Source organism: Leucoraja erinacea, chromosome 2, assembly GCF_028641065.1.
Source record: "Leucoraja erinacea ecotype New England chromosome 2, Leri_hhj_1, whole genome shotgun sequence".
NCBI lineage: Eukaryota > Metazoa > Chordata > Chondrichthyes > Rajiformes > Rajidae > Leucoraja > Leucoraja erinaceus.
The window spans coordinates 33,298,916-33,315,089 of NC_073378.1; the positions used below are offsets into that span (position 1 = coordinate 33,298,916).

Here is a 16,174-nt window from a genome sequence, read left to right on the forward strand (position 1 = left end):
AATCTTTCTCCCCTCACCTTAAATCTATGTTCTTAATTCCCCTACTCTAGCTTAAAAAGCCTGATGAAGGCCAATGTGCTGAAAGCCATCTTGACCACCCTGTCTACGTGTGATGCCACTTTCAAGGAACCATATACCTGCACTTCTATATCCCTCTGCTCCACAACACTCCCCAGAGCCCTGCCATTCATTGTGTAAGTCCTGCCCTGGTTGTATCTCCCAAAATGTAACACCTCACACTTTTCTGTGTGAACCATTCAAGATTGTGCTGCAATGTTTGACAACCCAACTACACTATCTACAATAGCACCCACTTCACTTTCATCTACAAACTTACTTATCATGCCTTGTATGTTCTCATCCAAATCATTGATATAGATGACAACCAGCAATGGGCCCAGCATTGAACCCTGAGGCACACCACTGAGAGAGCTGTTATGAAATAATGTCATCAATGGATGAAATAATTTATTCTTATTTACTACTTAATCTTGCTGCAATATATTTCCTACCTTTTATATTTCATTTGCAGGAAGTTCTCACTCCTCAAAAATGTGCAAACCACATAGTAGTCCGAGGACTTGTTCGTATTCGATGTGTGATAGAAGTGGAGAAGATCTTGTATTTTGTTACAAGAAAGGGCTTAGTTAACACTGGAGTGTTGACTGTCAATCTTGACCGCCCTCTTCTGCCTAGCTGTTACCATAAGGTTGGACTGTTCATGTACTTTGCATGGACTTCATATAGCTTTTAAACATAACATTAGGGATTATACATGGATGTTGAATTCTAAGTTGGTGCAGAATTTTTAACTGATTAATCCTGAGGCTTCAAATATCATTAAAAAAAAATACTTGTTCATTTCTGGCTGATATGCTTGAAAATGCTGCTGTTGCACTGAGAATATGTAGTTCAAGTTGATTGTTTGGTTATTCAAAATTAAAAATAATTGGCAGCGATTTATTAATTAAGATGTATTATATTTTCTTTTCTCCAGAAAAATGTTATTGTTATTGGTGCTGGTGCCGCAGGCTTAGCAGCTGCTCGACAGCTGCGGAATTTTGGAATTAAAGTAAGGCAGCTTTTTAAGGTTTCAATTTAATGATGATCATAAATGTATTTTGTTTCACGAGCCGGCATGATCATATTTACAAAATTAGTTTAGAGATACGGCGCGGAAACAGACCCTTGTCTCTGCCGACCACCGATCCCCACATACAAACACTATCCGACACACACACACAATGGACAATTTACCGTCATACCAAGCCAATTAACCTGCATACCTGTACGTCTTTGGAGTGCGGGAGGATACTGGAAATCCCTGAGAAAACCCACGGGGTCAACGTACAAACTCAGTACAGCCAGCACCCATAGTCAGGATCGAACCCGGGTCTTTGGCGATGTAAGGCAGCAACTCTACTGCTGAATCATATTAATTAAACCAGGTTGTGCTGGTATTAATTAAACCGGGAAATAAAAATAAATCTTGCGGTTGCCTGCTTCGGTGGTCCAGTCTAATTTTCTACAATGACTGAAGCCCCTTTATCTCTGAAACCTTCACTAGCTATGTACCACCCTGCCATTTGTATTTCTTCAGTTCTTGCATGTTGACCATTCCCAAATTCAATTGTTGCACCTTTAGGACCGCATTCACCTTTTAAGGTCTCAAGCTTCAGAATTGCAACCTTTAAACTATCCACCTCTATTTTATCTCTTCTTTCAACTACTTCTAAAGCATCAAGTCTTGCATATGCACCTTCTAGTGTGGCCCCTTGAAACTATTGATTCTAGCTGAAATGCAGCTGGTTTAATTTTGAGTGTGGATGAACATGCTGGGACCAACAGCAGTCATACTTACGCATGAAGTGACAACATATAACTCTTCAAGAACGTAAGCACCATATAGCAAACCTAATTAAGTAGTCCCACTATCATTACATTAAGTTTGTTTTATTAGTTTAGTTTATTGTCATGTATACTGAGGTACAATGAAAAGCTTTTTTTGTTGCTTGCTATCCAGTCAGTGAAAAGATTACAATCAAGCTGTCCACTATGTACAGATACAGGATAAACGGAATAATGTTTAATGCAAGATAAAGTCCAGTAAAGACTGATAAATAATTAAAATATCATTAAAGTTCCAAGGGCACACTCAGTCATGCATTATTTAGGACACTCCCCTCACATTACAAATTGGAAACTCTTTCACTGTTTCAAAGACCAGACTCAAATGTTTGGTCCCATCTTCATCTAGATTTCTTGCAGTAGGAATCAAATGTAGGTACTTTGTGAAGACCCATAATTGCAGAAGCCTGTCCTCAGCCAGTTTAATTCACACGTGAAATACCTGAGAGCATTGGATCCAGTAAAAGCCAAGGGACCACACAATTAAAACTTGGCTATAGTGTTGTGAACAGATTCTTCAAGGCAAGCATGATGGTCTCTGACATTATTGATGTTAAGAATATTCTTGGATCATCCTTATGTTATAGCTTAATTGTCCATCGCTATTTATGCCTGCTACAGCCTGATGTAGAGCTTTAATATAATTGTGTGCGATCATTCAGTTATATCTTTTGCGTGTCCTTTTGGTATTTAACACACCTTGTCTATTTTGTTTTAAGCATGTCAAATAAGCATGCTTATTTTTAAAGCATGTCAAGAGTTTCTGATTGAAACAATCAATAGGAACCTAAACTTAACTTTCTTCTGCAACCTAGGAACATCTTTGTTCATATCTTGCTGGGACTAGTGAGGGACAACTGCTAGTGGTGGGTTCAAACCCAGAACTTTGAGGGTTCAAACACCGAAACTTTGTTGGTTTTTGTGGCTTTGTGACACATCGCTTCATTCATCTGAAGTATCGGGAACTATTCTCTTGGTGAAAATGTATACTTTGCACCACCTTTTCAAAATATGTGTCTTGTATTAAAGAATACCTCAGGTGGTGGTCAGGCTGCTATCTTTGCTGTGTTTCTGAGGCTGGACATTGAATCTAAAATCTCTTTAATCATGGTTTTTAACTTTCTTTTTTAACACATAGCCTTGGAAATGTTGCAAAGATGTCAGCCTTGATTAGGAAGCCAGTCATGTGGTGAGTTGTTAAAAGAAATCTCATTGTCAATTTGAATAAATATTTGGGAGAGACTATTTTAACAAGTTATCCCTTTTAATAATTGATTTAGTAGAAGTACTTTTCTCTTTCCTGAAATATTGCTTGGTGATTAGGTATTAAAATCTGAATCGGTCTACCTAACATATGATACATGATATATATTAATAATCATTTAATTTTGACCAATTTTTCCTCAGTCCCTTTCTTGTTGCTCAGTTGAGTCGGTCGGTAGCCAACTAATGATTAACACTGTGGACGGCTTGATTGTAATCGTGTATAGTCTTTCAGCTGACTGGATAGCATACAACACAAAGCTTTTTACTGTTCCTCAGTAAACTAAACTAGAGCTAAGAGGTCTTGAGTGTAGTTTGAGACTTATGACCACCAGTATTTGAAAAGTTGAAATATTAAGTGGTGGGCGAACCTTAGTTTCTTTGTGTTTCCTTTCCTCTTTTCACTTCAGGTGATGGTGCTGGAAGCCAGAGATCGGATTGGAGGACGTGTGTGGGATGACTATTCGCTTGGTGTGACAGTGGGAAAAGGAGCACAAATTGTTAATGGCTGCATTAACAATCCCATAGCACTAATGTGTGAGCAAGTGGGTTTCTATCTCATAGCAGTAATATTGAGGCTACATTGTTCATTATGTTTGAATTGCATAAAATTAAAAATAATTAAGAATTTTACATTATAATAAGACTTCACTTAAGTCATTGTAAACACTGACATGGTGAAATTATCAGAATTGACTATTATTGTAAACATATAAAGTTCTTAATTTATTTTACCAATAACCTTTCCCTTCATTTTATTGGCTCTATCAGTATGTTTGTTTGTACTTTATCTATTTTGAAATGTGTTTTAGTTTACCAGCAACCTTTTAATAATTTTTGACATTACATTTTCCATCGCCACCTCATTTCCAAACAAAAAGCAAATGTGTGCTAATTTAGGATAATTTTAGGACTAATAAACTAATTTTGACAGTAAACAAGAGACATTCTTATTTCTTAAAACACCATTTGAAGATTCCTATTAGGTTGTGGGTGTTGAAAAAATTATTATGGTAAAGTTCGATCCGGCGACCAAATATGAATTGGTCTGCATATTATACTGTGGACCAGTCCCTAGCAGACCATAATCATCATATTGACCATTTTGTGGATGCAATATAGGTTTAATTAATTGTTGTCTTTCTCCTACATTCTACTGTTCTCTCCCGTGCCTCCCCTACTTCCCCAATCTCCATCAGTTTCCATATCATCCTGCAGTAATCCATGAACAGAGGAAAAAAGTGTCTACAAACATTGAAATAACAATGAACTACATTAGTACATAAACACTTAAAATATATTCTAAGCTGTCATATTGTTATAAGTGACTGTAACAATGTTTTTCATATGAGCAGACATTTTAATTGTTAAAGCACAAAGTAAATCTATTCTGTATAGGCATTGCTAAACTTGTTTGCAATGATTTTGATGCAGCTCGGAAACAAAATGCACAAACTGGGGGACAGATGTGACCTAATAGAAGAAGGTGGAAGGGTGGTTGATCCCACCATTGACAAGTCCATTGACTTTCATTTCAATGCCATGCTGGATGTGGTGGCAGATTGGAGGAAGGACAAGAAGCAATTTCAAGATGTTCCTCTTGGAGGTGGGTTACATAGTTTAGGATTTCCTTAAATTTAGTTTGCATTCTTAGATTATTGATATTGGAATTTGGAAGATTATTGATATTGGAATTTGGAAGAACCAACAAAAGGAAAAGGAGGCATGTTATTGTGCTATTTGCTTTGAAGTATTCGATAAACTATTTTATATGATCACAGTAAATTTGACGGATTTTATTTTATAGTACAAGATGATAAATGGAGAAACCCCAAAAATAATAATTACAAGAATCCATGTACAGAATATTGGTTGTATTCATAACATAACATATAACATCAGAAGGAATAATTCGCCTTAGACTTTTGAAGCTGGTCTTGGTGCCTCAGCCCCTCATTACACAACAAAGCATATATTTAAATTTAGTGGAAAGCTCAACGTTCTTCTGTCACGTAACCAAGATTTTACCCAGTGGAATTATTACATCCTGCCACCTCTCTGAAAGGGAGTATTCCGTCTCACTTTCATAATCCAAATGCAAAATTATGCAGGTAATAAAATAAAAAACAAATACCTAACATTTTCATGTTATGCAAAAGAGATTATTATCATTTTTGGACACAGGGAACTTTTTGAAGACAATTTTTTGAACACAAGGATGCTGGCTTACCAAAAAGAGATACAAAGTGCTAGAGTACATCAACATATAAGATTATTAAGGGTTTGGACGCGCTATAGGCAGGAAACATGTTCCCAATGTTGGGAAGCAGGGGCCACAGTTTAAGAATAAGGGGTAAGCCATTTAGAACGGAGATGAGGAAAAACTTTGTCACACAGAGGGTTGTGAATCTGTGGAATTCTCTGTCTCAGAAGGCAGTGGAGGCCAATCCTCTAGATGTTTTCAAGAGAGAGTTAGATAGAGCTCTTAAAGATAGTAGAGTCAGTGGATATGGGGAGAAGGCAGGAACGGGTACTGATTGGGGATGATCAGCCATGATCACAGTGAATGACGGTGCTGGCTCGAAGGGCCGAATGGCCTACTCCTGCACCTATTGTCTATTGTCTATATTTCAAGCAGCATCCCTGGAAAACATGGACAGATGACGCCTGACCATAAAAGCCACATGTCCAGGTCCTCCAGAGATGTTGAGTTACTCCATCACTTTGTGTCTTTTTTTATTATCACTTTTTCTCATGAGGTCATAAGTGATAGGGATAATGAGGGCATTCGGCCTATCAAAACTCATCTGCCTTTCAATCATGGCTGATCTCTCCCTCTTAACCCCATTCTCCTGCCTTCTCCCTATAATCCCAGACACCCATACTAATCAAGAATCTATCTATCTCTGCCTTAAAAATATCTATTTACTTGGCTTCCACAGCCTTCTGTGGCAAATAATTCCACAGATTTATCACCAAAGAAATTCCTCGTCACTTCCTTCCTAAAGGAACGTCCTTTAATTCTGAGGCTAGGTCCTCTAGTCCTAGACCCTCCCACTAGTAGAAACATCGTCACCAAATCTATTCTATCCAATCCTTTCACCATTCGGTGAGTTTCAATGCTGTCCCTCCTCATCCTTCTAAGCTCCAGCATTGTAGAGGCCCAGTGCCGTCAAACGCTCATCATGTTAATCCACTCATTCCTTGGATAATTCCAGACTCCAGATAATAATTCCAGAGCCAGCACACCCTTCCTCAGATATGGTGCCCAAAATAGCTCACAATACTCCAAATATGGCCTGACCAGTGCCTCAGCAGTACATCTCTATTTTTGTTTTCTAGCCTTGAAATAAATGCTATCTTGCAGGAACATGGCTATTTTCTCTCAAATATTTGCACTGAATGTAAAATTATTATAGTAAATTTGCAGATTACACTAAAATTGGTGGCATTGTAGATAGCGTAGATGGATGTCAAAAATTGCAGCAAGATCTTGATCGGTTGGGCAGGTGGTCTGTGGCATAGTTAATGGAGTTTAATATAGAGCAGTGTGAAGTGGTGCGTTTGGGAAGTCTAACCAGGGCAGGACCTACACAGTGAATGGCAGGGCTTTGGGGAGTGTTGTAGAGAGATCTAGGAGTGCAGGTACATAGCTCCTTTAAAGAGCCATGAAAAGTGGATAGGATGATCCAGAATGCTTTCAGCACCTTGGCCTTCATCAGTCTGAGCAGAAGTTGGGAGGTCAAGTTACAGTTGTACAAGACATTGGTGAAGCCACAGTTAGAGTATTGTGTTGAGTATTGGTCACCCTGTTGCAGGAAAGATGTTGTTAAGCTGGAAAGGATACAGAAAATATTGCCAGAATTCCTGTTGGCTCGAAGGGCTGAATGGCTTCCTCATGCACCTATTTTCTATGTTTAAGAAACATTTAGCCAGGTAAATGGATAGGATTGGTTTAGAGGGATATGGCCCAAAAGCAGGCAGGTGGGACTAGTCTAGATGGGGCATGGTGGTCGGCATGGACAAGCTGGGCCAAAGGGGCTTTTTCTACATTGTATGACTCTATAACTTTTTTTGGTATTGCACATGAAAGCTATGATCAGCAAAATTGTTCGGGTGGTTCATTATGTGGGTGTAGAAGCACTGGGTCGGAGAACATATTCAGCCCTTATATGAGATAAATATTTGATAATATCTGTATCTGCTTGCTTCCTGACCTCTATCCTTCAGTTGATAAATTATGGTGAAAGTCCTCATTAAGCTAACCATGCAAGTTCTGCATCCACTGCCTATGGCGCCGCTGCATCAAATTTGTTAAGCTCGCTGTTTATTGGGAGGACAAATATTGCATTCTGAACCAGAGGCTTAAAGCTGGGTAATAGCTTCACTCAAGATCATGAAACAGACGTAACCCCACCACCGCAACAACTGTGTAGTGCCTTTGTGAATGTCTGTGCATGTATATCTTGTCTCAAGTCCAAACAGGAAACTTGACCGAGATATGGTCTGACCTTTCATTTCTGTTCCCACTCAACATTTTTTTTGATCCATTGATAAATATAACGGCCCAATAGTCCAAAACATTGATTTGAACCCTGGCCTCTCATCAGTGCTTTACCTTCGTAATGTTGAGCTTTGTTACTCAGATTTTGAAAGGAAATTAGCATTCATTTTGTTACCGCCGTGAGGGAGTGGGGGAAGAACAAAGATGTGGAGAAACTGCCATGGGTGGAGGTGGGAGGCAAAGAACAAAGGTGGACCTGGAGCGGGATACTTTGTTTATTTTTCAGCGTCCTTTATGTAGCGACTATTTGCATACCTTGGGTGTGCAAGCAAAGAATTTCACTGTGACTTGTCATATGTGACAATAAAGCATTCATTCATGGTGCCCTTATCAGTTCATTGAAAGTAGCTTTTTGCTGTAATTCAAATTAATCCCTTCAAGGTATGCGAGGTGGGATGTGACTGATTGTAAGTTTTTTGTATACAGAAAAGATTGAAGAGATCTACAAAGCTTTTAGCCAAGAGTCTGGCGTCCAGTTTAGTGATCTAGAAGTCAAAGTGCTACAGTTTCATCTTGGCAATCTTGAATATGCCTGTGGTAGTAATTTGCAGCAGGTAAGAAACTAACATGAATCTTCTAAATATTGTCAAAAATATGATCAGTATTGGCCTACACTTCTTAGTGAACTGTATTGCTACGTGGCATGAAAATGACTATTCTTCCTATGTTTCTATCGTTGTCTCCTTAAATACATTAACATTATTTGAACTAGATATTAGAAGAGTTGCTAAGGGGCCGTCCCACTTGGGCAACCTAATTGGCGAGTTTAGAGGAGTTTAGGAGAGTTTGAAAAATGTCATGTTTAAGACCTCCTTCGACTATGTAGAAGACCTCCTTTGACCTCCTTCGACCTCCTTCGCCTATGCGGAAGACTAACTTCGACTAGCTACGGGAAAATTTGACACCGAATAGTGGAGAGTGAAGACGACTTCCCTTCGACTATGTTGAAGACTATCAACGACTACCTTCGATTACCTTTGACTACTCTCAATTACCTACGAATAACATGCCGACTTACTACAGCCTACTTCGACTAAACCTACGAGTAAAAAAATATAGATTTTTTTTTTTTCCCATGGCAACCTTTTTTTTATTCGGGGCATTTTTCAACTTAGCTGAGGCCTCGAGTATGCGAGCATGAAGGAGCGTTACAAAGACCTCCTAGGGCCTCGTGTCGACCATGTTGCGAGTATGAGTTGAGGCCAAACTCGCCAGAACTCGTGGATTAGGTCGCTGCAGTGGGACAGACCCTTTACACTGACCAACAAGCAGGTTCTGGGCAGTCCCTTCTCTCCAGGGATGCTGCCTATCCCACTGAGTTACTACAGCCTTTTGGGATCTACATACGATTTAAACCAGCATCTGCAGTTCTTTCCAATACATTCTGGGCAGTCTCTGTTGCTATCTCACTTAAGGACAAAGTGCTGGAGTAACTCAGCAGGTCAGGCAGCATCTCTGGAGAAGGACCTCGACCCGAAACGTCACCAATCCATGTTCTACAGAGATGCTCGCTGACCTGTTGAGTTACTCCAGGAGCTGTCATTTTTCTGTTTTTCTTTATTATTGTCATGTGTACCAAGATACAATTAAAATATTTATTTGCGAGCTAGCCAGTCAAATCATACTGTGCATGAGTACAATCAAGCCATACACATGTACTATAGATAGGGTGAAGAAAAAAAAGAATCGGTGGAAAATATATAGTGTTACAGCTACAGAGAAGGTGCAGATTTTTTTTTTAAAGTGCAAGGGCTGCAATGTTACAGAGAGAATGTTCAAAATTCGCAATGAGGTAGGTCAAGACTACACCCTAATTTATCAGAGGACCATTTGATAGTCTAATAACAGCAGGGTAGAAGCTGTTCCTGAATCTAGTGGTACATGCTTCGAGTTTTTGTATCCTCCACCCAACAGAAGGGGGGAAGAAGGAATGACTGGGGTGGAAAAACAAGTGCAAAGTAAGCCTTGTGTGGATAATGCTGTTAGATTTCTCTTGTCACCCATTCCACCCTTCCTTTTACTTTCCATTGGTGTTTTTTTTATAAAATAAGTGATTGGCCGAATGGCCTAATTCTGCTTCGATCAAGTCTACTCTGCCATTCAATCATGGCTGATCTATCTCTCCCTCCTAACCCCATTCTCCTGCCGTCTCCCCATAATCTCTGATACCCGTACTAAAAAAAAATCTATTTATCTCTTGCTTAATTATATCCACTGACTTTGCCTTCTGTGGCAAATAATTCCACAGATTCACCACCCTCTGAATAAAGAAATTCCTCATCTCCTTTCTGAAAGAACATTCTTTAATTCTGAGGCTATGAACTCTAGTCCTAGACCCTCCCATGTGGAAGCATCCTCTCTAGGATGTCTGTCTGTCTAGGAAGTTGAAGTTCAGGGGTATCTCCACTGGCAAATTTGTTGCTGACAGGGGCATGTAATCCCCCTCGCTTTCTGAAGTCAATAATAGCTTCTTTGTCTTGCTGACATTGAGAGAGAGATTGTTATGTTGACACCATGTTACTAAACTCTATATCTCCTTCCTGTCATTGATCGAGATCCTACCCACTACAGAGGTGTCATCTGCAAACTTGTAAATGATTTGATCAGAATTTGGCTGCACAGTTGTGAATTGTTACAAACTGCAGCAATTGCACTCTCTTGTGCCACCAGGGTCTGGGCATGCGGTTTTAATGTTTACAGTGGTCATTGACAGTATTGATTAGTTCAACAAATTCAATACAAACAGAGAAGTAATTCATGCATACATGTCCATATTATACGTAGGAGAGACTAAGCGTGGACTCGGTGACCATTTCACTGAACACTTGCACTTGGTCTGCCAAGCCCTATTAGATCTCCTGGTTGCTAACGATTTTAAATCCTCTTCTGAATGAATTAATGAATAAATACGTTTATTGGGCAAGTATTCACATAGAAGGAATTTGCCTTGGTGCTCCGCCCGCAAGTGACAACAACATACAGTGAAAGTTAGGAATGACATAAAACATTACACATTAATAATAAAACATTATTGATTAAACATGTGAATTAAATAAAATACCAGAGCAAAAGGAGACTACAGATTTTTGGTTATTGAGTAGAGCTACTACGTGGAAAAAAAGCTGTTTTTATGTCTGGTTGTAGCAGCTTTGATAGTCCGGAGTCGCCTTCCAGAGGGAAGTGATTCAAAGAGTTTGTGGCCAGAGTGAGAGGGGTCAGAGATGATCTTACCCACTCGCTTCCCGGCCCTTGCAGTGTACAGTTCATCAATGGAGGGAAGGTTGCAGCCAAAAACCTTCTCAGCTGATCGAACGATTCGCTGCAGCTCTGGATGTTGTGCTTGGTGGCTGAGCCAAACCAGACCATGATGGAGAAGGTGAGGACAGACTCTTCGATGGGCGTAGAGTCATTCCCACACTGACTTTTCTGTCCTGGGCCGCCTCCATTGCCTGAGTGAGGCGAAAGAACAGCACCTCATATTCTACTTGGACAGTTTACAACTCAACGGTATGAACATTGAATTCTCCAATTTTAGGTAACCTCCCATGACTCGCCGCCACCCGCCCCCCCACCCTCCACTCTTCTTTCCTCCCCTGTGGCCCACCTAGATTCCCACCTATTTCCCCTCCACTAACCCCCTCACCTCCTGCCACTTTCCTCCCTCTGGCCTTACAATCCACAACTCTTCAAAACTCTCACTCCTTCCCTCCCTTCTTATCTCTGACCTTTGTTCCAACCATCTGCCCCCCTTGCCAATGTCGACCTATTACATGCCACACTTTGTCCTACCTCTACCCTCTTCCTGCTTTCTTCTCGTCCTCCCCATCCCTCCTACAATCAGTCTGAAGAAGGGTCTCGACACAAAATGTCACTTATCCATGTTCTCCAGGGATGCTGCCTGACGCGCAGTGTCACTCCGACACTTTATGTATTTTTGTTTTTATTAACGTACTGGGTAATTTGTCTGTTTGCAGGATACCAATTGGGTTACAAGCCGTACTTTAAGGTTTTTAACCAAACATCTGACATGTTTTGTTGAAGAGCTTTAAGCAATTTTCTTGATTGTAACACTGCTTGCATTAAGAATGAAGTTGGGAGAGGGTCCAGATTAATTGTTTGTCTGTCAAGGGCGAGGAAAAGTCATCAATACTGGAGCTGTGTTGTTGTGGCTTTCTCTCATTAAGGTGCGATTGGCTGTACAAATATTTTTCTACTTGTAATTGTGTTTTGTGCTGTAGGTGTCTGCTCGTTCATGGGACCACAATGAGTTCTTTGCCCAATTTGCAGGTGATCATACACTGTTTACATCAGGTTACTCATCCGTCATCAGTAAACTAGGGGATGCACTGGACATACGACTCAATATGCCAGTAAGTTTAGGATCATATATAGCAGCCTTTATTTTTATAAATCAAGCCAGTAAATTCCAAAGCAAATTATTACAGTGATGATGCCAACAACAGGATTGATGTACATCAGACATGGTTGCTTAATAATTTGTTGCATTTGGTTCGTCAGAGTTCTATCTTACTATGTTAAAATATTGTATAAAAACAGTTATTTACATTAGAGCAATTCATTTTTAAATGCCAACAATGGCTGATCTTAAGTGGGTAGAATATTGTAGTTCTTTCTGTGAAAAATTATTTAATTTGGATCGTTTTAGTGATTCATAAATAGGTCAAAATATGTGAACTGTTGCGTGCCAGTGACCAAACTGCATTGGAGTGAAAGCTAATAGTACAGGTGCACAACCTTTTATCCGAAAGCCTTGGGACCAGACACTTGTCGGATTTCGGACATTTTCGGATTTCAGAATGGAAGATTTTTAGCGTAGATTAGGTAGGTAGCGCGGGCGGCTTGAAAAGTCTGGAGCAGCTGCCTCCTCCCCGGAGACCGGGAGAATCATTGCATAAATGTTAGTCAGTTAGTTTGGAGGGATTTTATGTGGTGGTGGTGGTGTAGGGGTGAAGGGGGAAACTTTAATTCTTAGTCCCCTACCTACCTGGTCGGCGACTCCCAACCTCGTGGAGCTGGGGGCTCCGTCCGGCCGTGGGCGGTGCCGGTTGTAGCTCCGACCCCGGCAACTCTACCCCTGACTGCGAGGCGCTCCAAATCCAGCGCGGCCCGCGGCCGGACGTCGCAGCGCTGGGATACCAGCGGGGAGCGGGGCAATGCCTTACCGGGTTGCCGTGCGGCAAGCTCCGGAGCGCTGTGGCCGCCTTCTTCCAACATTCGCGGAGCGTCACATGGATTTGGAGCCGCGGAGCTGGGGGCTCCGTCCGGCCGATGCGGCGCCGGTTGGAGCTCCGACCCCGGCAACTCTAATACTGCGCGGCTTCCAAATCCAGCGACGCTCCGCGAATGTTGGGCGGCGGCCACAGCGCTTTAGCTTGCCGCACGGCGACCCGGTAAGGCATTGACCGCACCCAGCGCTGCGACGCCGCCGACTCCCGACATTCGCGGAGAGCTGGGGCGTCCGCCGCGGGCCGCGCTGGATTTGGAGCGCCTCGCAGCCAGGGGTAGAGTTGCCGGGGTCGGAGCTACAACCGGCGCCGCCCGCTGCCCCACCGGCCACAGCGCTGCGGAGCTTACTGCACAGCGACCCGGTAAGGCATTGACCGCTCCCCGCCTCTCCGACCAGGTATGGGACTAAGAATTAAAGTTTACCCCTTCACCCCCCTTCACATAAAAGCCCTCCAAACTAACTGACTAACATTTAAGCAATGATTTACAGATGTTTAAGCGTCTCCCGGTCTCCAGGGAGGAGGCAGCCGCTACAGTAGTACAGACCTGGGTTGACCGTGGGTCGTTTTGGGTCAGGTTTGGCGCCAAACGCGAGCTTTGGTGCGCAGACGACATCTGGAAAAAATGGCCGGTTTTCGGAGCTTTTCGGTTTCTGGAACACCGGATAAAAGGTTGTGCACCTGTATTGAAAAAAGCAGCTTTTTCTAAATTTAGTGGTAGATGGTGCAGCACATTAAATTAATGTATTTTTACTTTTATTCATATGTTTTTTCGTTTTTCCTTTAAAACATCAAGATCAAAGTTCATGTAAAATATCTTTCATTTCAAGTGGATGGATGTAAATGAAGATTGTAAGTTGCTTATAAAAGTTTCTTAATGTTTTCATCTTTGCAGGTTGTGTCCATAAACTACTCAGGTGATGACATTTGTATAGGAACAGCTAATGGAACGTTATGGATGACACAGAAGGTAAACTTCTCAGTTTGTTTTACAATTAGGTTCAATGTGTGCATTAACTAAACGGGAAAGTTAATAAATGCTGCTGGAGGCAAGAAATTTGCCAATGAGTGAAAAGAGAGGAAACAAATCTGTTATAAAATTCCAGTTGTCCATTTTATTATTGCACAAGTTAGAGGCAAGCAATGTAATCATCCTAACTTGTATCCTTGGGAAGGAATCAGTGGAGTGGCACTGTGTAGTGTAATGGTGCCGATTTAGAATGTCAAGGTGTGTTTTGGCATCCTGCCACTCAATACTTTTCTAAGCACCTTGACTTTAAAATTCTCGCCAGGTTCTGACGTAAATGCTTCTCCTAAATTACCCGACTAAATTGATGTGTGATTGTAGCAAATTAGTTACCCTCTTATTTGGTGTCCCAGATGCGGAAGTATCAACTGTGGTCTGCTCTCTCAGATCATTCTGCATGTAAGAAAAGAACCCCGGTCAGATCGATCTGCCTTTTGAGTTTCATCATGTGCACGATTTAACTTTTGAGAAGTGTTTTTGAGATTTTTTTCTCAGAACAGACATCTTCAGACCCAATGTGTGAGTTGTGCAGATGCAAGGAAAAAGCATGGTGGATCTTTGAAACTGCGAGAATATGAATATCAGACTTAAATGTCCAAATGGCATACTATGTTCCAAGCAATTTATTGATCATTGTTCGATGGTCTCTTGCAGGTTCTGGTTACTGTTCCTTTAACATTACTTCAGAAAAACACTATTCAATTTTATCCACATCTGTCTGAAAGAAAAATTAAAGCCATCAACAGTCTAGGCCAAGGGGTAATTGAAAAGGTAAATATAATGTTATTAAATCTGGTATAGTCTGTGCAGAAAAAGAAATGGAAAAAAATACTAACAATTAAGTACTAACAAAGTTGAGTATTCTCAGTTACTTCAACTTACTGTTTCATCAAATTCAACTTGTCAAATATTCCAAAAAACAGTGTGAACTTGAAACAATTGCAAGCTTGTTTCCCTGCGTTTGTGATTGCAATGATGAGTTATGATTTAGAAGGCCTTGACCTAATATGAGGTTAGAGAAGACGTTACAAGACACGCATTACATTCTGCAATGAACATCTGTTCATTTTGGATCACTGCTGTTTTACCAACTTGTTTGACTGTAGACAAAGGTACAAGAGGGTAGGCTTATGCTCTTAAGTTGTCAGTTGAGCTGTTTGAATGTCAATATTATTTTTCTGTGAAACTGGAGAAACCTAATTGCACAATTCCTAGTGTTGAATATTTTAAGGGCTTCTAAGTCATGCTTGAACGGTAACTGCATCCAACCATAAATGTAACGTGGGCGTAGTAACTCTTGTACCGCCCTGCTTGAGGTTATTCATTATGACTATAACTTTGGAGAGGGCTACAGCTTGCTTTCAGCAATGGGAACCTGTATGTAATGATAGAGGAAACATGGTGCAGACATAATTGAGTTTGCAGTGAAGAAAAGTTGAGAAATAGGAAATATATAAAATAGGCAAAATGGGGACGCATGACGAGACGCATGGAAGTAATTGTATGTAGCGTGGTAAACAAGGTTAACATTGATTGTAAGTAACCGTTGCGTGACTGGACTGACAAATGGCTTAAAGAATGTGAAGATCAATGTTAATAGTGAAAAGGCTGCAGTGTGCAAATGAATTATTATATGGCAGAGAGCATCACAAAGAACGCATTGAGATGTTTTAGTAATTATTCTCTCTGTTCCAAATTCCAATTCAGCCATTGAGTTAAAGCATTGAGATTTGTATATTTTTAAAAGTTTTCAATTTCCATTTTGTTCTAAATACATTTATGATATGACCCATGATTGTTTTGTTGAAAGTTAAATTGTCACTCTTGCTAAATATTAGTTAATATCAATATGCAAATATTGAATCCTCTAAACGCATGCACTTTTAACCCTTCAGATCGCCTTACAGTTCCCATATAAATTCTGGGAGAATAAAATTCAGGGATCAGACTTCTTCGGTCATATTCCTCCCAGTCCTGACAAACGTGGGCTATTTGGTGTATTCTATGATATGGATCCACAAGTGAGTGAATGAGTCTTGCTTTTAATTATGAACTGTGTTGACTAATCGCTTCAACTAATATAACAAAATAGAAATGAAAACACAGCATTAATAATGCAAATAATAAGGAAAGGAAAACAAAGTCAAAGTCAATTTTATTCTTAAC

General features: G+C 40.6%; 1 protein-coding gene across 2 annotated transcripts in view; it reads left to right on the forward strand.

The window, feature by feature from the left end:
• The window catches only part of LOC129708736 (lysine-specific histone demethylase 2), a 67,237-nt gene that overhangs the window by 36,450 nt on the left and 14,613 nt on the right, over positions 1–16,174 (forward strand). For both annotated transcript variants that reach the window (XM_055654705.1, XM_055654696.1), the window contains 9 exons: positions 533–709; positions 998–1,072; positions 3,582–3,716; positions 4,606–4,777; positions 8,162–8,289; positions 11,974–12,105; positions 13,877–13,951; positions 14,663–14,779; positions 15,904–16,029. In XM_055654705.1, the coding sequence (XP_055510680.1) occupies positions 533–709; positions 998–1,072; positions 3,582–3,716; positions 4,606–4,777; positions 8,162–8,289; positions 11,974–12,105; positions 13,877–13,951; positions 14,663–14,779; positions 15,904–16,029 (1,137 nt within the window). The remainder of the gene's footprint in view (positions 1–532; positions 710–997; positions 1,073–3,581; positions 3,717–4,605; positions 4,778–8,161; positions 8,290–11,973; positions 12,106–13,876; positions 13,952–14,662; positions 14,780–15,903; positions 16,030–16,174) is intronic.